This window comes from Rhinolophus ferrumequinum, chromosome X, assembly GCF_004115265.2.
Source record: "Rhinolophus ferrumequinum isolate MPI-CBG mRhiFer1 chromosome X, mRhiFer1_v1.p, whole genome shotgun sequence".
NCBI classification, from domain to species: domain Eukaryota; kingdom Metazoa; phylum Chordata; class Mammalia; order Chiroptera; family Rhinolophidae; genus Rhinolophus; species Rhinolophus ferrumequinum.
Genome location: NC_046284.1, coordinates 47377810 through 47400944, shown reverse-complemented (window position 1 = coordinate 47400944; position 23135 = coordinate 47377810). Strand labels below are relative to the sequence as shown.

The 23135-nt window shown below is 36.0% G+C and overlaps 1 protein-coding gene and 1 pseudogene across 2 annotated transcripts in view; both read left to right on the top strand.

The window, feature by feature from the left end:
• The first annotated feature begins 4577 nt into the window (after positions 1–4577).
• LOC117026889 (40S ribosomal protein S8-like) lies at positions 4578–5185 on the top strand (annotated as a pseudogene).
• Positions 5186–6511: 1326 nt separating this feature from the next.
• Positions 6512–23135, top strand: part of DNAAF6 (dynein axonemal assembly factor 6) — a 35285-nt gene continuing 18661 nt past the window's right edge. The window contains exons 1-5 of one of the 2 annotated variants that reach the window (XM_033114458.1): positions 6512–6583; positions 12731–12916; positions 16769–16841; positions 18567–18675; positions 20999–21095. In XM_033114458.1, coding sequence (XP_032970349.1) covers positions 12734–12916; positions 16769–16841; positions 18567–18675; positions 20999–21095 — 462 coding nt within the window. In that variant the 5' untranslated portion in view covers positions 6512–6583; positions 12731–12733. Of the gene's footprint in view, positions 6584–7170; positions 7310–12730; positions 12917–16768; positions 16842–18566; positions 18676–20998; positions 21096–23135 lie in introns of those variants that run through there. The other variant, XM_033114468.1, reaches the window with a different exon arrangement.

Sequence of the window (23135 nt, the reverse complement as noted above, 5' to 3'; positions counted from 1 at the left end):
AGTCATGGGGATATAAAGTACAGCTTAGGGAATATAGTCAATAATGTTGTAACAACTACGTATGGTGCAGGTGGGTACTAACCTTATCAGGGGATCACTTCATATGTTATATAATGTCTAACCACTATTCTGTACACCTGAATCTAATATAATACTGAATGTCAAACTGTAATTGAAAAATAAAAAAAATTAGGAAAACATAAAATAACAAGTGTTGGAAAGGATATGAAGAAATAGGAATCCTCAAACATTGCTGGTGGGAATATAAAATGGGGGGGGGGAAGAGGGAGAATCTTGGAGGAGTTGAGAAGGACCCAAGAGAGAGCAGGGTATGTGTGAGAGAGAGGGGGACTCAAGAGAGAATGGATGTGGAGGGCAGAGAGACCCAAAAGAGAAGGCATGGCTATGTGGAAAGGAAGCAGAGGGATCCAAGAGGGCAGGGAGTTGGAGAACAGGGTTATGGGAAAAGGAGAGAAGAAAGAAGAGAGGAAAACACTGGAGAGAACTAGTCAAGGAAACAAAGGAAGAAAAGTCTTCAAATGCAAAAGACAGCCTCAATGGCAAATCCACCTTAGGAGACTCCTCCCCGAATTTTAGAGCAGTAGAGCAAACAAACAAACAAACAAACGCATTGAATTCTGAAGCACAGTGTTCATATGCTTATACAAGCATACGCTACTTGCAAAACATTGCAAGACATTGGTCTGAGCAACAATTTTTTTGGCTATGATACCAAAAACAAAAGCAATAGAATAAAAAAAATAAACAACTGGGTCTACCTGAAACTAAAAAGCTGCTGCATAGCAAAAGAAACTATTAACAAAATGAAAAGGCAGCCTACAAAATGGGAGATAATATTTTCAAGCCATGTATCTGAAAAAGGGTTAATATCCAAAAATACATAAGGAACTCATAAAACTCATTAGCAAAGAAACAAATAATCCAATTAAAAAGTGAACAGAGACCCTAAATAGACATTTCTCTAAAGAAAATATACAAAAGGCCAAGAGGTACATGAAAAGATGCTCAATATCACTAATCATCAGCGAAATGCAAATCAGAACCACATTGTGATATCACCTCAGGCCTGTTAGAATGGCTATTATCCAAAAGACAAGAAATCAACTGTTGGAGAGGATGTGGAGAAAAGGGAACCCTTGTGTACTGTAGGTAAGAATACAAATTGGTACAGCCACTGTGGAAAACACTATGGAGGTTCCTAAAAAAGTTAAAAATATAACTACCATGTGATCTAGCAATCCCATTTCTGGGTATTTATCTGGAAGAAATAAAGTCACTATCCCAAAGAAATTCTGTGCACCATATTCACTGCAGCATTATTCACAATTCCCAAGACATGGAAACAACCTAAGTGTCCATCAACAGAGGAAAAGATAAAGAAAATGTAATATAGTTATACACATACAATTAAATATTATTCAGGCATGAAAATGAAGGAAATGCTGTCATTTGCAACAACGTGGATGGACCTTTGAGGGCATTATGCTAAGTGAAATAAGTCAGAGAAAGACAAATAACTGTATGTTCTCTCTTATATGTGGAATCTAAAAAAGCCTAATTCACAGAAACAAAGAGTAGAATGGTGGCTTCCAGAGTCTGAGTGAATGGGGAGATGTTGGTCAAAGAGTACAAACATCTCTTTGAGGTGAGAATCAAATGAGATAAATTTAGAAAAATTTTAAAAGTCCCCAAATTAAAACCAATTTCCAAATATTAGAAGTGCGGCATTGCAGAAGACTGTCAATTGGCCTCAAACTAGTCTCATTCTGGCACATAATAAACCATTATTAAACAATAACTATTATTTATCAATAATAGCTGATTTTATAATATACTTCTATAATATTAAAATAATGTAGCTAAATAAGGTAAATTCTGGGGATCTAATGTACAGCAGATTAACTAGAGTTAACAATACTGTATTATATACTTGAAAGTTGCTAAGTGAGTATGCCTTAAATGTTCAAACCCCATACACACACAAAAAAAATGTGATGGATGTGTTAACTAACCTTATTGTGATAATCATTTCACAATGTGTATGTGTATTAAATCATCTTAATACACATCTTAAACTTACACAATGTTACATGTCAATTATATCTCAATAAAACTGGAAAAAAATCAAGTGGCATAGTTATAGGATAGAACACTGCACAACAAAAATATAACTAACTATACACACATTTATCAATATGCATAAATCTCAAAAACAATATTGACCACAAAAAGTTGCAGAAGAGTATACCATTTATGAAAATATTAAAGAACATACAAAATAATATATTACAAACAATGTATGGCCATCTACATTTCAGTGCACTTAAAAACATAGATAGGAAAAATATATAACAACTTCGGAAAAACAGTTATCTCTGGGATGGGAAGGAAATAAGATTGGGAAGGGGTACAAAGAGGTGGCTATAGTGTTTTAGTTCTTTAAAAAACAATATCTAAAGAAAATATGGCAAAATGTTAACAACTGTTAAGTCTTTGGTAGTACATGAATGATGGTGTATAACAGTCTCTGAAATGTTCTATAATATTAAAAGAGGGACTAGTTAAAGGCATGACAGAAAATAAGACAATATGTGTGCTTTGAAAAGGGAGATATGCTAATAATAGGCCAATTATAGCTTTTATTCTCTCAGTCCAGTTAATTGGCTCCTTTTGAAAAAAAAATTAAATTACAAATGAATACATTCTTACAATCTCTGGAAAAGGTATCCATAAAGAAAGCTAGTCATAGCATGAGTGTTATTATGGCACTTGAATCTGCTACATGATTCATATATTTTTAAAAGGAAATCACTTTGGAAATGTTTATACTTAGTTTAAAAACTACATTCAACCTAACTCTAATTCTCATGTATAAAGAATATCATGGTTAATCACTGCTGCTCTAGCACATAGAAACCTAGATGGGCATATCTATACATCCAATGGGGGCAAAATCTCGTAGCTCAAGTCCACATTCCTGACCTGTTAGGATTCCTCTTGAGTGTCATGGAAGGCAAAAGTTACACAAGTGATTTTAAATAGCCAAGGTTTTACAGTATTGTGATAGCATGGAATAACTGGAAAAAATCTGCTGTTGGTGTAATTAGGCTGAGTAAATTATGGCTATCTCACTCTATGAAATATTAGGCTGCTACTACTGAGAAATATGAAGACTATCAACAACATAGAAAAATTCCCAAAATAGTATTAAATAAAAGGAACAAAAATTGTATAAACAAAAATTAAGATTATATAAAAATATGGGAACATACAATCAGAGGGGAATAGAAATATCAGTTATATTTTGATAGCAGAATTAAAGAAAATTTTTCATCTTTAATGCTGGTTTAATAAATTAACTAGCGTTTTAAAACAATTTATATATTATAAAGTAATTAGCCAAACTATATCCCTTTTTCATAGCTATAACCCACAGAAACCTTTAGGTATAGTTTTTCTTTTAGATCTCTCAAGTTTCATTACTGTAAAGCCTAGCTAGCAGTCAAAAGCCACAAAATCTCTTGCCTCTGCTTCTGGGATAGGCAAGGCTCTTTCTGCTTCAACTTCTGCCCTAGATCCAACCTGCTATTAATGCAGAATGGACAAGAATGTTAGACTTAATCAAGTGAGTTCTATCTCTGACATCCCACTCACTGACAACATGACCTTGGGCAAGTCACTGAACCTCTCTAATCTTTGTGATCTTCAAGCCCTAAGCTTCTGAACTTACGAAATTTTCCAGGGAAGTTAAGCGCTTGAAGATTTACCTCAGATCCAGAACCCATCCCCTATTTCCTACCTCCTCAACCCTAGGGAATAGAGTGTTTAGCATTGGATTCCACCTTGCTAGGGGCGGGCCAAACTTTGAGGAGGCAATTATATGTGTAAAGATAAAAAGCATTTGTTTCCCAAGAAGAAAACTATTATTTATTGAATACTTGTGCACTGACATTGTACCAAGCACTTTACATATGCTATGTGAACCACCTTCAGGGTCCCACCACAGACCCACAGAACCGGTTCCTGGAGTGAGCCAAGGAAATGTGCATTTGTAACAAATGTCCTAAGTAATTCCTAAACACACACAAGTTTGAAAACCAAAGGTCTAAGGCCAGTGTTTTTCAAACTGTGAATGACAATTGATAAGTGGGCCAATTATATATATATATATATATATATATATATATATATATGCTTACTACATGCAATGTACTCTGATACTTTCATAAATATATATAAAAGTATCAGAGTACATTGCATGTAGTAAGTACTTATTCTGCAAAACAGTTATCTGTTATATACCTGTATGTATGTACTGGGTCACAACATAAAATTTATTTCTTGCGGTGAATCACAGCTGAAAGGTCTGAAAAGCACGAGCTAGGAATTATGAACTGAGAATAATGCAAAACGAGGCAGAATAGAAACCAAAAAAAAAAGGCAAGCAAGAAGGAGACGGCATAACATATATTGCTTAAGCTCCACAAGTACCTAGAAAATAAAATTTAAAAAACTTAAACTCTGATGATCTAGCTCTTTCCAATTGGCGCTGAGCCATGGGCATCCCTCCAAACAACTGGCACAAGCGCCAAAGTACAGGGGGCAAGAGAAAGACTTAACCACAAGAAGCGAAAACATGAGCTGGGACGCCTTGCTGCCAATACTAAGATTGGCCCCCAAGACACACACCCAGTCTGTGTGGGCAGAGGCAACAAGAAGTACCTGTGCCTCCAGGCTGGGGAACTTCTCCCGGGGCTCCGAGTGTTGTACCAGCAAAACAAGGACAATTGATGTTGTCTAAATGCATCCAACAACGAACTGGTCAGCACCAAGACCCTAATAAAGAACTGCAGTGTGTTCACTGACAGCACACCGTTGGACAGTGGTGGTACAAGTCCCACTATGCACTGCCCCTGGGCTGCAAGAAGGGTGACTCCTGAGGAGGAAGAGATTTTAAACAAAAAACCATCAAAGAAAGTTGAGAAGAAATATGATGGAAGGAAAAAGAACACCAAAATCAGCAGTCTTCTGGAGGAGCGGTTCCAGCAGGGCAAGCTTCTTACATGCATCACTTCAAGACCAGTGTGTCGGAGCAGATGACTATGTGCTAGAGGACGAGCTGGAGTTCTATCTGAGGAAAATTAAGACCCAGAAAGGCAAATAAATCCTCCTCCCTCATATCTTATTAGCCCCTGTGATAAAAGGTCTTTAATGTTCTGTGGGGGGGGGAGGTGGGGAGGACTTCTGATGATCTAATGTAATTAAGGGGTATAGGTAATTTGGCTAAAAAGCCAATTAACTTTAGCCAATAACTTAAATATTCTACCTTCAGTTTTTGTTTACCATAGTAATATCAAGTAGAATAGACAAATTACTCAAGCTTCACTATCCTCTTCACCAGGTAGGATGAAAGTTACAAAAACATGATAGCAGAAAGAAGGAAAGCAGTTTACTTAATTCATAATCGAATTCCACACCCTGGACAACCAAAAGTAACCATCCGTTATACGGTAACTATCCTATCTCTCCTTGCTTACAACACTCAAATAATAAATAAGGGTTCCGCTATCCAACACAGTTAATCAGTTCCAAATACTCCAAATATTTTTGAGCCATCTCTTTTTTCCCCCTTTGTTCAAAACCAAACCACGGAATCCATGGGAAAGCAGGGTCACAACTGTACCTCTAAGTGAAGACAGATTGCCAAGCAGTGGCAAGCCAGCGGCGCAGCGGCTTTTCTCCACTCTAAGACGGGAAAAGCGGAGTACGAGTTCCACGATGTCACCGGGAGTGAGAGCGACGCATAGCTCCAGCCGGTTGCTAACAGGATCCGTGTAGTGGACTAAGGGGTGCTCTTCCTGAGGCTCTGTATCCAGATGACTTGCACCCAGCAGCCGTGGGGCGGGGGGAAAGTGCGATCGCACCCTACACACGCAAACGCTGAAGCCGGACAGCACCACAGCACGTGTTTCTGTCAGAGGGGGCGGGAAGGGGGTGTGAGGGGCGCGTGTAGAGCGGCAGCAAAACCTCTCAAACCCGGGGCCACCGAGCCTACCCATCGGTCCCTGTCGCTCCGGAGTCATCCGACCAGGAATTCACGTGTGGCAAAAGCGTAATGAAGAGCGAGCCTTCTGAAGACCTGGACAAACGAAAACCCCGCAAACTTACTTTGGTGGCTGCCGCCGTTGCCAATCGCTACCGGGGCCCCCCCAAGTAAATGCCAGAGAGGCAGGCCGGGACCTACTGGGGCCAGAAAGAAGCTACCTCCACAGTGGACATGTTCCCGCTGGAGGTACGCTAACCGAGACAGAGGCTTAATTGGGTTCGACTAGCAAACTGGAAAGGGCAGCCATTGACCCCGACTGGCAAGCGCTCGGATTGGTTGATTCTGGCGTTGTTTCAAAAGAGACTCTTCCATGATTGGCCAGGAAAGTCAAGCGGGAACCCGGAGGTCGTGGGTGGGGGGGGGGGAAATCAACGCGGTTACCCAGGCAACAGAGAGACGCAGAGCTCACTGCGGTGTGTTTTCCGAGCCTAGCCAGCGACCCGAAAACTGACCCAGGTGAGGAACTCAAACATTAGGAGTGGGAAAGAAGGGGTCCTCAGATTCCGTAGCTATCAGAGAAAGTAGGGAGAACTCTAGATACTTACAACTCTGATAAATACCAAAAAAAGCCACAAGTTGCGGGTAGAACAGAACCTAAATTCCCCTGTCCTAGACACTTTAACAAAACTCAGTCTATCAGGATATGAGTGAGCGATGCGGCAGTTTTACCATATAGGGGTTGGATGCTGATCGAATGTCAGAAGGCCAAAATGAACAAGTGAAGGCTTTCCAATACCTTTCACTCCACTCTCTCACACACACTTATGGTTGTAACACTAATTTGAGAGTGAAAACTACATTTCCTTATAGGTAGATCTGGGTGCTCCATGTCAGTGCAGCCTCTCTACCTTCTCTTTTACATCTGTAGGCATGATTTATTCTGGACCAGCATGCCTTGTTTGGGACATATTTTTTAGGGGTATAACACTATTCAGAGTGAAAAAATTGGCCTGCGTCACTCGCTACGTAGACAATGTCATGTGTGAGAGAATGTGAACGCTGTTGCTGGAGGGTTACAACGGACATTGATCAGATCCCTTGACAAGTGAGAAGCAGTCAGGCCACACTTAGTGGACTGGAGTGTGCAGTACAAAGACTACTTGTACCTACCAAACCTGCTACTCGCCAAGGGCTGATTGAGAGAGTAAGGATTACAAGTCGTTGGACTGTACCCGTTAGCAGGTGAGAAACTGGCAATGTGAAATCTGAGTGAGGGGAGAAAACCGAGTTTGACCAGAGAGATAGGGGTCATTTCTCCTAATAATTTCTCCTGTTGTGACAAGGATTCAGAACAGAGACCATTACCAAAAGAAATGAAGAAGACAGGCTTGTTGAGTTGGGGAAATATTTTTCAAGGTAGTGAAGGAAAATTTGCTGTCTCAACTCCTTTATAGATAGAAGTGGAATGTGAGAATGAGACAGAGAAACAGGAAAGAGTTATTTACAAGTATGTTAAGTTTGGCTAAAATAAAGAATAATAGAGGAAATATTAAATTAAAAGAGGCTCATTTCTTGGCTTGACCTTTAAGTTTATGAAAAATACCAGGTACTTTCAAAAATCATCTTCCATTAAATATATTTTAAATCAGTAACAAAAATTCTGTTAAGTCCCCATAGTTCCTTATGACTTGATACGTTTGATGAGAGTGAAAATTAGAGACCTACAAAAGGAAAACATTCTTGGTATTGTAAAAACAATGTGAAAATGAATTATTTTTAATAGGAAGGGAATCACTGATGTGTATAGCTGTCAAAGAAATGTAAAAAACAAAAACAATTAGCCAATACATTATAATTTAATTCATACATAGGCAGAGATGATGTTTTTGTGTGTGTGTTTTCAGAAGAACTTTAATACAGGTATTGCTAAATAAGACATTGTGTAAATAAAGTTGCAGAAGAAATGCCAATTTATTTAAGAGAGTAAACGGATTTTGAATACTTTGAAATCATTTGGCTATAAGCAGTCAGTACTTTACAAAGGGATATGGATTTACCTATTAAACTAACATTCCCAAAGGGTACTATTTGGTGATTCTCTATTATTCTGATTATATTTTCTATATATACTTAAATTAATAAAATATTACTTTTTTAATAGTCTAAAATTCACAGTTTTCACTAATTTAACCTAGACTTCTCTCCAATTAGTTCAAGTCAAAGAGCTATCCCCAGTGAAACTGTGAATGGAGATAAATACAATAGAAAGCATGATCCCAACCCTCACAAACAGGTTCAGTACCTTGGGTCTAGAACTATCCTGGTTGAGCTTGTTTAGTCCCTAACTGGCTCCATTTTTATGGCAATGAGCCGGTTCTGCAGGGTCAGTCTCTTTAGCTCATTGTATCTAGTACCAAGAGAGGTCCCCCAATCACACGTCTATTTATGAAGGCCGTAAGGCTCAGGTTGGTCTGGGAAAATCAAAGGCTCTGTCTAGAATACGCTGACATTGGAATTGGCATAACAAAGGAGAGTGAGTGAAATAAAAACAAAGGCCTAGAAGGTTTATTTTCTGAATAACCAAATCTCAAATAAAAGACTTAGCAATATGTATTGTTTTTAATGAAATTCCTACTTAAATTTTCCTTAGTTTAAATTTATTCTTGGCCTATTTAAGTGGCAAAGCCAGATTCAAACATAAGCAGTGTGGCTCTAGAATCTTTTATTTATTTATTTATTTATTTATTTATTTATTTATTTATTTATTTATTTATTTATTATCACTACACTATACTACCTGAGTAGTCTAGGAAAAAGGAAGAATATATTCCAAGGTACAAAGGCAGAAGATTATTGGGTATGTTTAATAAGCAGTTCAGTGTTTAACAGAATGAGGATTACATGTAGGAAAATAATAGGGAAGGACAGAAAATTAGGTTGGGGTTATATCCTGAAGGACCTTGATTACCAGGCTCAAGCTGAACTTAATGTATATCAAATTTACAAATATTAGATAGCCCTACAAAGAAATAACACTGCAGGGTTCATAAAAAGGCATCTTGCTTTAGTTTTTCCAATGTTATCTGTTTGTGTCAAATGAACTTTAATATATTTTAGTATAGTTTGTAAATTATTCTTAATTTGTTAAACTTCTAAAAAACCTAGTAGAATCTTCATTTCCATTGAATTTAAAATATTTTTCCAAAAATTCACATTATTTTTCTTTTGATACTTCGAACTATTTACTTAGTTATTCACAAAGTATTGGTGATTGTTTTGTTTCTCAAAATACAATATCGACAAACTTGTCATGATTTATTATTTTGTGTTTACAGATTATTATAACAGTTGCCTTATTAAAATTATTTTTGCTACAGTGCCAATTTTACTATGATATTTCTACTCTAATTTAGCTAAGTATGAATCTATGCCAGCATAACCTGGAATTTAAGAAGTCTAATTCCTAGTATGCTTCAGATACATAGAGTGTTACTACAAATTATTGTGAATGATTTGTTTAACAAATACACTCAAACATATACATCCAAAGGGGTGGTATCCCCTTCAAAGCTGTCACCTTGGGAGGCTATCCATTTATTCCAATGCTGTTGTTATTGCACAAATTACCTTTGAAACTATTCTTTTAGAACTGCCTTCAGGCCTATAGCATATTCTTTTGAATGTCCTAAAAGTAGCAAATCTCCATATTTTGAAAGTAGATGTGATATCTAGCTATATCTAGAAATCACTTGGAGACAAATCTAATGTGTAATCAAACTGAGTGATACCATAATGATACCTATTTTCTTGGTGATACTTATGAAGGCAATTCCAAAATATTTTGAGCATTGATAGCATAATTTACATTAGTGTGTAACCTTCCAAGGTGACTACTTTGAAATATAGCATTCATATGAATTGCATCATGCTTCATTCAGTAGTCCTTGACTGCTGACTATATGCCAGCTTCAGTTATTGAAGCTGTTTAGCCTGTAGGTATAGCTTCCCACTGCCCATGATGCCCTGCCTCTCACTAAATGAGAACCAGGCCAGAGCTCCTTTCCAGCGGGTGGGGATTTAGAATTAATCTGTTTTCCCTAAATCCAGTATCCAGTGTACACACTTAATCACAGGCTTCCTTTATAACCTGTGCTGTGGCTGCCCATGTAACATGACAAAGCCTTTGATGCAGGGCCGGGTTCATTTTCTCTTCTCCAGCTGTGACGTTGAGCCCTGCCCTATTCTGAACCTTCATCTAGCTACCAACTCCCTCACAATCCTGAAGAAATGGACCCTGCCTCATATACCCCACCTATGGACCAGGGTCCTACTTCACACTAGTCTTCCCTGTAACCACAACTATTCAGACTTTCTGCTCATGTCCCAAAACTCCCACTGCCATGTCCCTGCCAAGCAGATGAGAATGCATAAATAGCAGTTCTGATTGCTATCTCAAACACTACATTTGGGACTTCTGTATACCCTGCTTCTGAGTTAGCTTTACTGCTTCCAGTTTATTCCCCTCTCACCAGCCCACCATTGAGCTCTCACACAAGCCTCATCATCAGGTATCTGTGAGTCTTGGCATTTTGTGCCAGACAATAATGATATTTTTACATGGCTTTTCAAATTTAGCAAACTCTTTCACCTACGTTGCATAATATGGCCATCACAACAATTTTGTAAGGTAGTTAATGCTGAAATAATAAAGCAATTACTGTGATATTTGTTTTTTTAAAGTCTCACTGTTTGTACAGTCTCAACTCAAAATACTAATTATATCATTGCATCTGATATTTGGATCCATTTTCCCCTTTTGTTGTCAAAGGTAGAAAATGTTTCAAACTTTTTGCTTTGAATGCTAAGTAAATATTTAATGAACACATAATCAACTGGGACTTTTGAAATATAAACAGGAACCTTTTTTAAAAAATTTAATATGTGTCAATTATTCATTTCCATAGCAGACTACCAGACCATACTATGAGAGAAGATTGTTGTATCATCTCTTTTTTCACCTTTTCCAATTTAATGAGTTTCCAATGTAATGAGTTTTATTATTAACTCATTCAATATCATTAGAAGTAATATTCATGCCCAACAAAATTAAATTTTTAAAGGACCGATAATAGCTAATATATGCTGAGTGCTTAATATGTGCCAGGCACTGTTCCAAGATCTTTTACATGTATTAAGCTACGTAATCCTTGTAACAACCCTATGAGGTTGCAACATTACTATTCCCATTTTATAGATAAGGAAAATGAGTTATAGAAAGTTTAAATGATGTGCCGAAAGTCACAGAGCTAGGAAGTAAACGATAGATACAAATCTAGGCAGCGTGATTCCAAAGCCCTTACTCTTAACCACTATGATACACTGCCTTATGCTAGATGTACAGGGCAACCTAACATTTGTTTCATACCCTTGACATCTCCTATTAAGCATTAAAATCAGTTTTCCATTTAAAAAAGAAAGTCAAAAATAATGGTAAAACATAATAGTAAAACAGAAGGTTTCTAAAACACCATCTGTGTGCAGATTGATTTTAATAGGTGATTGTACCAGTACACATTTGAGAATCCCTTTGTATTCCTGTTCCAGGTGCAATGCAAAATTTTTAGTGGGTCATTTAATAAAAGCAGTAATGTTTCCTGTGAACTGATATTATAAAATAATGTTTAAAAATATCAGCAGAAGTGTAGAAAATATTCCTATTATATTTATGCCTAAGTCACTAACAATAGGCCTAATTCTGCAGTATTTATTCAAGTTATTCATTCAAGTCTGACACTTCCAAGATTTTTAAAGATCCTGAATTCCTACTCCAAATATAACTGTAGTGATTATTTAAAAGACTGATGTCTGGTTGATAGGATTATAGGTAGTTGTGATTTTCTTATTTACACCGATAATGTATTATTTCCTAAAATTTCCACAATTGACTTATATACTATCATTATTATAATCAGAAAAACAATTTGCTTTGCGTGAACTTCCACTAAAGTCAATGACTCAATCCATTAGGGTTCTCAAATGGCATTATAAAGCTAGGTATCATCGACAGTTAGTTAAAAAATTAAATAAAGCAGAAGGTACAGGTCTGCCTGTGCAGGTCTGCAAAACTGTGAAGTAAGTAAGTTCCTTGAGTAATACCCCCCAACAAACATTCTTTTCAGTTCACTAAATGGAATATACAGCCTAGACAGCATAAATGAGACAGATAAAAAGGTAGTCTATACAGGTATGTTTCCAAATAATGATGTACATTCTATATGACACTGACATCCACTTTCTCAGGAGGTAGGGCTGAGAATCTGCATTTTTAACAGCCCAAGTGACTCTTAAGCACACTGAAACCTGAGAACCACTATAGTAGGTGCTCAATAAATGCTTGTTAGCTTGAGTGTGAAGTTTCAGTAAAGTAAGCTGAATATTTGAGTTTACTTGCCGCCCCAGGTCTGTGAGTCAGCAAAATGCATACCATATCTGAAGGAGTTTACAAGGATTTTCAAGGAAGGATAGAGATAACGGAGCAACCAAGGGAAAGAAGGGAAATACAACCAAAAAATAAAAATTAAAAAAAAAAAACACACTTCATGTCTTAAATAAAATAGAAAACTAAAAACTAAAATACCTCTTTCTGATTATCTTCTTCCTTAGAATATGGAATCGGATAATATGGAATCGGATAATATGGAATCTGAAAATACAGAAATTGAAAATATGGAGACTGAAAGTACAGAATATGAAAATATGGACACTGAAACTGTTTCTTCAGTTTCAGCACTGCAAGCTCTCTCTAAGCTACTTTATCCTGAAGAAGACGATGATTTTGAATCCGGACAGGTGGTTGTATACTTACAAATGAATTAGTTCTTTTCATAATACACTGTGAAACTATATTTGAACAACTTATTCCAACCTTGCTGTGGGAGCGGGGCTGTGTCATCCAATACATTCACAGGATGTTGCAGGTCTGATTATGCATGACAGTGTAATCTCTAATACATTTCTAGCAAACATAATTACATTTTTTTCTAAACTACCTGAACGCTAAATAGGAAAATCATTCTGTAACTATGGTAGCAATAACCACATTTCAAAATGTTTGTCATTTATATTTTTGGCCAAAGAATGCTTGACAACCATTGCAAAGAGTGATAGCTAGGATTTTTAAGCCTAGACAATATTTCTATAAAACAAACAATTTCAATAGAGCATTAATTATGCCACCCAAATCCAATCCCCTTAATTTTTTTATTTGTCTGCACATGAATGCAGAACAGAAAATACTTTGAGCCAAGTAAGAGGACAAACTAGCGGCAGCCTACTAAAATTGGCATCTGGGTCCACGCTCACATAGAGCTGTGGAATGTAATTACGTCGTTGAATTGCATTTGGGGTCAGGACAGGTAACCCCAGGGAGGCTTGCAGCAAAAAGATGGGTTTCATTTTGTTTAGGAGAGTTCCATGAGGTGACCTTTGGCCACTCCACAGTCACTACCAGTATTCCCAGTATAATCAAAATACTTTTATGTAACCCTCTGTCCTCCATTCTCCTACTCCTTAAATATCAGTGAACCTTGGCTATCAGACTGCCTGTGTGAAGGCAAATGAAATTTGAGGCAGAAATCTCACACTATAGCAGAACATATCAATTTGCTTTAACTTATTTTAATGCAGTTTTTCATTATTATGACCAGTTTACCATGAGCAAACCATCTCCCATGAAAATACATATCAATTTGCTCCTCCAAAAATTATTTTCTTTTCTGCCATTGTGTGAAAAACAAGTATAATCTGAACAGGCAACTAATTTAGTGGCTCGTATTGAAACTAGATTTAGCTTCCATCCTCCAGGAAGAGCTTAGGTGGAAGAGGGCCGAATCAAATAAGACATGCACTGGAAATAAAATTTGTAGAAGAGGGGAACTGAATCAGCTTGGAGCCAAGATCAGGAATCAAGAAGTTTGAGTCAGGGAAAATTCTTAGTAGAGGCCAAAAAACAGGATGTTAATAACAACATAGAATACACACACACACACACACACACACACACACACACAAGTAAGACGCAGGAGGAAAAGTTAGGAGCAATGAATCAACGCAGTTGGCCAAAGAATGCTTGACAACCATTGCAAAGAGTGATAGCTAGGATTTTTAAGCCTAGACAATATTTCTATAAAACAAACAATTTCAATAGAGCATTAATTATGCCACCCAAATCCTAGGCAAGCTCATTTTCGCTACCTTAGCTGAAGTAGAATGATGCGTCCTCCAAAAGGTGGGGTTATGTCAAACAGAAAAAGTATATTAAGTGTTTGAGAAACACTGATCTTGAACAAAGGGAATTGGAACTTGTAATTGGAACAGATTCAGAAATAAGGACTTATTCTGGTTACAAAGGGAAGTGGAACTTGTAATTGGAACAGATTCAAAAATAAGGACTTATTCTGATTGCAAAGCAGCTTCTCTTTGGTGTTTTTAAGTATGAAGATGTTTATTTGCATCTAGAGGTGTTTTTAGGGTAAAGATGAGTGCTTATGAGAATAGAAAGACTAGGATTGTTTTACCAAACTGTACAATTTATAGAGGAAAATTACTATAGTAATGTAGGATTCTGTATGTCTGGGTTATAAGCAATTTTGAAATAATTGGTCATTCAGACACCACAGTGGAGATATCATTAGAGGGTATAGAATTGGATTATCAGATCAGTGGGAGAATAATTAATGTTTCTAATGAACTATTAAATTGTCCAGGAGAGAAACATTTGTTAGCATGTATTAATCTTGGGAGCATGTATTAATCTTGGGAGCTGTAAAATGATTGCAAGAGTGATGTGTTTTTGAAAATACACTCCTGAAAACAGCATAACTGTTGCATACACATTGGTTCATTTATACTATGGCCACCATTAATTGTGATGAATCTGGGAGATTCGAAAGACAGTTATGTCTGTTGTTGTTGTTTTTAACTCATAAGGGCATCTTAAAACCTGTGAGAAATATGGTTCACCACTCTTCACAGACGTCATAACAAGGATGTTCTAACTCTCTTACATATTGCAAAATGGCATGACTTGCAATGATAAATTGCTCAGATAATTGGAGGTGGATTCATGGTAAAGGCTGAAATGATATTCTTATAGAAAACAGTTGCCAGATGGTTTTTAATGTTTTTATTATCCTGATCTATCTTTTCACTTGAAATTTTTATTTTTAATCATTTACTTTCATTAAGTTAATAAACTGAAACTCCCCCTATGTTCTGATATACTGATCCAATCATCACTGTCCATACCATTTTTTGTCAGGAAAGTTCAAGTTTTATTTCTACAGATGTTAATTTTTTGTGGAAGGAGGCAGTCAATAAGAGGCCCTCATGTTCCAAGAAATGCTTTACCCTGATTGACTATTAGTATTCTGGTGATTAACAATTTAAGAAAAGCACTTCAAGTTTATATGATCTTAATGCTTAAAAAGAAAAAAAAATGTACAGAATACCATCTTGGGATTTTTACATAAAAATGCCTGTAACAACTTAACCACATACATAGCCCATTTGAAGCACCTTTTGGAAAGGAATAGTGACTGTCTCAGAAACTGTTGAAATGTTATAAATTAATTTCTGATTTATAGCTGTTGGAATAATTCAGCATAAAAAGACCCAGGTGAGCTTTTCCACCATCTTTCAAGGGTAGACACTATTCCTCCTGTCCAAACAGGACATTATAACTTTTATACATGTTTTAAGTCACAAGATTAGTGCAGGGACCTGAGAAAGAAGAGCTAGATGTGCTAGTTTGCCAAGATCCAAGGGGATAAGAAATTTTTGACTGCCAGCAATGGAGTGCATTGGAGCGCAGTCTGACATTAGCAAGAACAATTAGTAAAATATCGGTATTTTCTTGAAATATCAAAGAACCCTTAAGAGGGACCAATGAAGTGGTTGCCACTATACTGATGCTGTAATGTGTTATTCTTAGTTGAAAAAGGAAAGCTGTTCTTGTCAGGGGCAGTCTTGTGGGTACGTATGCTTGTACAGAATACAGCAAAATAAACTTGAACATGTATGAAGACTGTAGTGGCTCAGCATGTATTTGACACTATTAATTTGGGGTTGCTGTTTAAATCCAGTAATTCAGTGTCATGAAGTGGGGGGACTAGGCAGTGTTTCATACTCACAGTGGAAAGAAGTAAAAGCTGTAAATCAGGACTGTTGAATGAGTCATTTGATGTCTAAATACTTAGACTCTATTTAGTGGTTTGTTTTTATTGCTGTAAAACTCTCCCATACTTCTATCCCCCATCTAACTGTGACCAGACATTGCCAAAACCCAAAGGTGTCGATGCTCTTATACTAACATTTGGTTCTAATCTTTAAAGAAATAAATATGGCTCATTCCCCTGTTCCCAGGGATCCATAATTCACTGGGATGGAACTGGGGATTTAGTCTGATCAGAGATCAATTCTGCCATAGGGTCTATTAAACCAAATACTTTTTGAAAGGACAAGGAAAACATTCAAAATAATACTGCACATCTGTCTCTCTGTTGTATAACAGCGATGGGTAATTAAACTGGAAAGTACTATGAAATTTTAGATGAAAAGCTTATCGAATTTAAAGTATTACTGGTCATATAAGTTAGACAAGTATTAAATGCAGAATGTGGAACTATTTTTCTTTTCTCCCAGTCAACTTATTCATCTGCAATTGGAGCCATGGATCCTGGGAATATTGGACCACCAAAAACAGAAGAGCTCAAAGGTAAGTTATTTACTAAAGTATATAGGTCAAAATAAGCAATATAATCTTTTCTTTGACAGTATAATTATAGGGAAAGTAATACTAACACTAGCACTTATTAAAGATGAACTCAGATAATTGTGGAAATGTTGAACAGCCATTTACATATAAAGACGCTGTTTTTACTCGACTGTTGCAGTTAAGTCAGTTTTCTAGTAATGAAAATTAATTTGCCTTGAATTATTCACATGTTTTGCCATATTTTCTGAGATGGAAAACCACAAAGTCATGTGTGGTCAAATAGCTTATTATTTAGGGTCTAGTTACCAAGATGTTTAGCTTCACCTTCTACCCTGCTATATTCTGGCAATTTCACAGAATTCATCCATTAATTCATTCAATAAAGATTTATTGAGAGCCATTAGGTAACAGGCAGCATGATAATCTCTGAGACTACAAGGGAGATCAAAGTAGAAGAGGTCTCTGCCCCCATTGAGCTAATAGTCTCTTGGAAAACAAAATAAAACAAAAAAACCCCAAAAACTAGACAATTTTGTCTTATATTAAAACACAAATTAAAGCCCATGGGGTGACTTATATAGTCACAGTTCCAATAAACTAGAATAAATATTTTTGGGTGTTTTCACAGCATTTTGGCCTATTTTCACAGAGCTGAACATTTTACACATCTTTAAAAATATAAAAGGCTTTAATTCTGTTGGTCATGATCATAGTTACCAGAAGGTAGGCAGGGAAAGGAAGTGAAGCCCTCTCTTCAATTTAACTAATTGTAAAGGAATTTATCTGGAAAAAATATTTAAAATAGTGGATAAAAATGAGGCCTGAGTAGATTATTTTAAAATTTCAGTTATTATTGCTCTACATACTCAAGAGTCTATTTGCCTCATTCAAGAGATATTCAATTCATGGAAGACTGGTCAAATTTGGATGTGTTTCTGTGCTGCCTGAATTTCTGATAATGTGGTCTAATTAATCTCAATTCTGAGAACAATGAGTCATATGTAAGCATTATATATAAATCTGTAATTAGGCTTTACAAAGCCCATGCTAGACAGAAGCAGATAATTTCAAAAGAATTAGCAGAACTGAAAATCCGAAAATCAGTTGCATTTTGGGAGATGCTTAGACGAACTCAAAATAATGTCCTGCACCCAATGTGGATTTCCATTTGCTGCCCCAATAGTTAGAACAAGTATAAGCTGGGTTTTGCATGCCTATTTACTTTTAAACATTTATAGGTGACATATAGAAACCCAGGCACGTGCTCAGTTCTCCATAAAGGACAAGTGATAGAGATTTTCTTTAAAGCTCATGTCTACATGAGGAAAATACTAGATTAAAATATGATGAGAGAGAGAGAGAGAGAGAGAGAGAGAGAGAGAGAGAGAGAGAGAGAGAGAGAGAGAAAGAGAGAGGCCCAAATGCTATCATTGATTATCTCCGGGCAGTTGGATTGTGACTATTTTTTCTTCTATTTGCTTAAATGTCTTTTCAAAATTTTCAACAACTATTATTACAATTCTACAATATATGGGTTGTGTATTTTATTTAAAAATTTAATCAGTTGTTACTAATCTAGCTTATTTTGACCAAAAAACAAGCTAGTGATTACAAATAAAAAATGTTTTACTTCAGTGATCCCAAACTGATTATAGAGAAGAACAGGAACAATTTCAAGGCGGGAAATGGGCAACAGTTTCAGCTTTATCTTCCCTTTCTTCATAGTCATTCCTCCTCAAACCAGTGGTGAAACTAGCGAGGACATCTGGAATCCAAATAAAGTTCCAGAAGGAGCAGAGCATGATGACATGTGGGATGTTAGAGAACTACCAGAGTAAGTCAAATGAAGCAAGCAGTGTGTTTAGGGCTTTAAACTAGATTTGTCATCTGATACTGTTATATTTTTGACAAGATTCATAAAATAACTTATACCACATAAAAGATAAAACTATAGTGACACACTATAGGCATGTATAATTGATGTTTTTTTCCTTCTCAAACAGAAATAAATAATAAAACTTAAGACCTTCCTTTCAGTTGTAATCTAACAAAAAATGAAAAATGCAGTCATTTCCATTATAAATTTATATTTAATGTCAGTTAGTTGCATAATGTGAAAGTAACAGTGGGAAAACAGCCTATTAAATTACAAGTATTCATACAATCTAAATTATTATACTGTTTATACGTCAAAGACCTGCATTTAATTACTCAATGTTCCACATTGACTATGACTGTAAAACTGTGTTCAATGCTTCAAAAAAAATCCCTGTGCTTCTATCTTCTAAGTCAGTTCTGAAAGTAGAAGCAGTAGGAGACTGCAGATAATTAACTGGAAAAAAAGTATTCAGCTTTCAAATAAACAATGTTAAAAAACCGTAAACCTCATTAAAAAATCAAATGGGATTTTAAAACATTGTTATCTACATGTTAAAAATGAAGAGAATACATCTTAGGTTATGTTTATACAGTACACACACATCCATATGAAAGGTAAGAATTAAGTCACTCATTTTTCATATTGTCTAATAAATGTCAAACATCCATATGTGGCAAGCTCCAAATTTGAGTAAATTTTCACTTTTCTTGATGTTTGATGTTCTGTAGAAAGAACAAACATGAAAGCTTTACATGAATAAGTAATCCAGTCAGGATATGAAGAAAATTGCTTTTTTAGTTTTTTAAATCTTCATTTTCTATCGCATGCAAATATATTTCAAAATGACCTGATGGGTAAGAAGGAAATGGGTGAAGAATGTGGACAGGCAGTTCCCAAAAGAAGAATCATTAGTGGCCAAATGAAAACTAATAAGGGCCTGATCTAAGTCACTGGCCTCAGGTAGAAGCATGAGGATCTTTATTTGAGAGTTGGTTTGTTTTTTGGTTTTTTTTTGTTTGTTTTTTTTTTTTTTTGGCAGATTTGGTATTTGATTAAATATAATGAATGCAAGGAAGTGTCAAAAATGATGCTGAGGTTACTAGCTTGGGTGACGGGGTGAATAGTAGGGTCATTAACTGTCATTGGGAATGTAGGTGAAGAGGAAGCAATAAGTTTGACTTTGGATGTGTAGCCTGTGAGGTGCCTTTGGGACATCCAGGCAAATGTATATGGTAGGCAGTTGGAAACTTGTGTCTGGAGATGAGGAGAAGAACAGCAGCTAGAGAGAATCTATTTGTGAATCATGGGCATATGGATCTATACCTTTCTGTTTTGTTTTAACCTGGCTTCACCTTTGTAAATACCTGATAGATGTTATAGTCTATTAAGAAAAACATACTCCACATCAAATAGCTACTTGTTGTTAGTTTTGTTCCAAGTCAGAGAAATCCCTTTTTCATTCTTGGGCATTCCTATTTGCTAGTGGTCAGAAGTTCAAAGTAATCCTTTAGTCTTCCTGTCCAGAGAGTTACCATTTCTTCATAAGGTACAATTAAACAGAAAAGATCTTTTTTAAATGTTTTCTTACTTCATTCCATTTTAAATGATAGGGTATGTTATGGCTGGCTGCTTCTATAAACCATCCTATCTCTAAGTGCCCAGGTTTGGGGCAAAGGAAAGATTTGTGAATCGTCATGTGTGAGGTGAAATACCAGGAAAATCTTTCATTGAACTAAGAATTCTGTCAGACTAGATTCAAAACACTATACTGTAGCTGGACTGACTACATTACCAGTGTTTCCATTGTAGAATTTTCGAGGTGGAAAAGGCCATAAAAATCATTCAATTCACACCCACCCCCATCCATAAATTGTACAATTGTAAAAGCCAAGACTCCATGAGTTTGTGACTTGATCAAGGTCACACAGTTAATGACAGAAAGGGTACTATACCCGGATTTTTCTAACTCTGTGGCTTAAATTTCGCAGCGGAAAGTTCCCTCAATCCATTTTACTTGTATAGCTCTAAAACAGTTAAGCTTCATTTTAGAAAAGAGGTATATATAATATAAATCCTGCTTTTTAATATTGGATATTTTTGACTGAATTTCTAGACTTCTATTTCTTTATGTTCTGCTATATGCCTGAAAACTGCAAGTACTTTATTTATTTAGGCCTTTTATTTTTGTAATGGCATGTTCTCATAAGTTTCTAGTTCTCTGCTCTATGATAGGAAATTGCTTTCATTTGAATCTCTATATCAATGACTTTTTTTTCAGCTATGAGATTATATACAAACAGCAGGTGGGAACCGAGGATGTATTCCTAGCATTGACAAGAAAGGACTCTTCAACAGCGTGTTGTAAGGATCTAGTGGTAAGCTTCCACCTTCTCCCCCATTTTCCTTATGACTATTATAGCTAAGTTGACTGCCTGTTATAGATGTAACACCTAAGGCAAGGCTGCAAAAAATAGTGGTTGCTACGTTTCAGGTACTAAGGGAATAATGGGATAGACAGTTTAAAATTGATAAACATATACAAAATAAATTACCTTTACACACATGGATAAGATTTACAAATAAACATAATAAAATCATATGACATAATACACTATTTCTAGTCCTATTAAAAATTCTCAATCCGATTGGAATGAATTTCTTTCATCCTAGTTCTGTCCCATGCATGCCATCTGATTGGTTATTAACTTCTGATGAGTTAACAGGCAATCAGAATGAAGTATTTCCTTCCCTGAATCTGTCTTCTCTCTTATGTCTGCATTTCTTTAATGAGTCAGCTTACATTGGTAAATTTAAAAAAGGACTTTTTCTTGATGTTTGGATCTGAACTTCTGATTTAAGACTCCAAAAAGACATCTCAAGTGTTACTTGGCTTCTTAATCTGAATGACACTACAGCATATTGGAGGGCATCCTTTGCTAAGCCACTGTTTCTATATAATGATAGCAATGCCAACAGTATCAATGAAACCACCTTATTTTTGCTTATTTATTTTTTGAGATCCAGGGCTGTACTTCTGTCTTTTCCCCTCCCTCTCTCACAATACTCTACATTATAGAGTACTGAGGTGCCTATTGGAGATGCTTAATATTTTTTTCCTTAAGCGAATGATAAATTGAGTCTCTCTTTTGTGTGAACTTCAGGTTTTTTTCATATTAGCAAAATCTAAGACATTCATATTGAATCAAGTAACATAATGGGAATAGTGACTTTAAGTACCTCAGGAAATTTTTCAAACTCGAATGAGTTAAAGTTTCAAGTGATCTTGAAGTAATTAGCTCCCAGGGTTTTACCAGTAATATTCAAAGTCCTTTCTTTTAAATTACTGTAAAATTATGTTTTTGATGTCTAGTATTGAGGATTACTCTAAACTCTAGAGAAATTTTAGGCCCTAAATACATAAAAGTGTTGTGGGCCTTTTCATTTCTGTCATGCAAATAGCAACTAGTATTAATGATAAACGGAAACTGAATGAAAAATAGAAACTAAATCACACCTCAGAATAGGAATATTCAATTTATCTAAAACTCAACAAGTATATACCAAAAAATATTTGATCCCTCCCTCTAATGAATTTATAATCAACTGGAGAGACCAAACTAACATAAATAAACTCATTTTATTATTAAGAGTTAGACTCAGTGTTGACAATTGTAAGTCTAACAGGAGTTCAGAGGGTTTGGATAAGGAATGAACACCACTGAATGGCAGCAGCAAATGAAACATTTATTGATGGTATGAGACTTTATCACATTATACCGTTATTTTTCTCCTTTCTTTGTATTCATATATTCAATCTTTAAAGACTTAGTGAATACTACTACATAACAGACACTGTCCCAAGTACTAGGGATACAGAGATAAATAAGAAATAGTGAATTTCCAGTAAAGGATGACACCTAACAAACCACTGCAGTTCAGTATGGTAAGTACATATTTAGAGGCATATACCACCAGGTACATGGTAACATAAAGCAGAAACAGATCAGTTATCTTTGGGTGGATAAGATTTCTACAGTGTCCAACATTCCAAGAAGGACATTCCAAGCAGAGGTAAGAACACATGGAAAGGTATCCTGGCATGAAATAGCATGGCCTATTTGAGTAAGTAATGAGTATAACAAGAATAAAGAATAATTATGGACTGGTACACACTGTGGTATGCTGGTAAACCAACTCTCAAAAAACAAAAAACAAAACAAACAAACAAACAAACAAAAAAACAGCCCTCATGAGTAGCTTGAATTTTATCCTGTAGGCATATTAATGACATCCACCATCATTGCTTCACCCCACTGGTAAGACCCAGACTAAAGAGGTTGTTGACCCTATCTCAAGTATTCCTTGCTCAAATTCATAAACTTATTATTTGTGTTGACAATATGGCATTTTCTCAA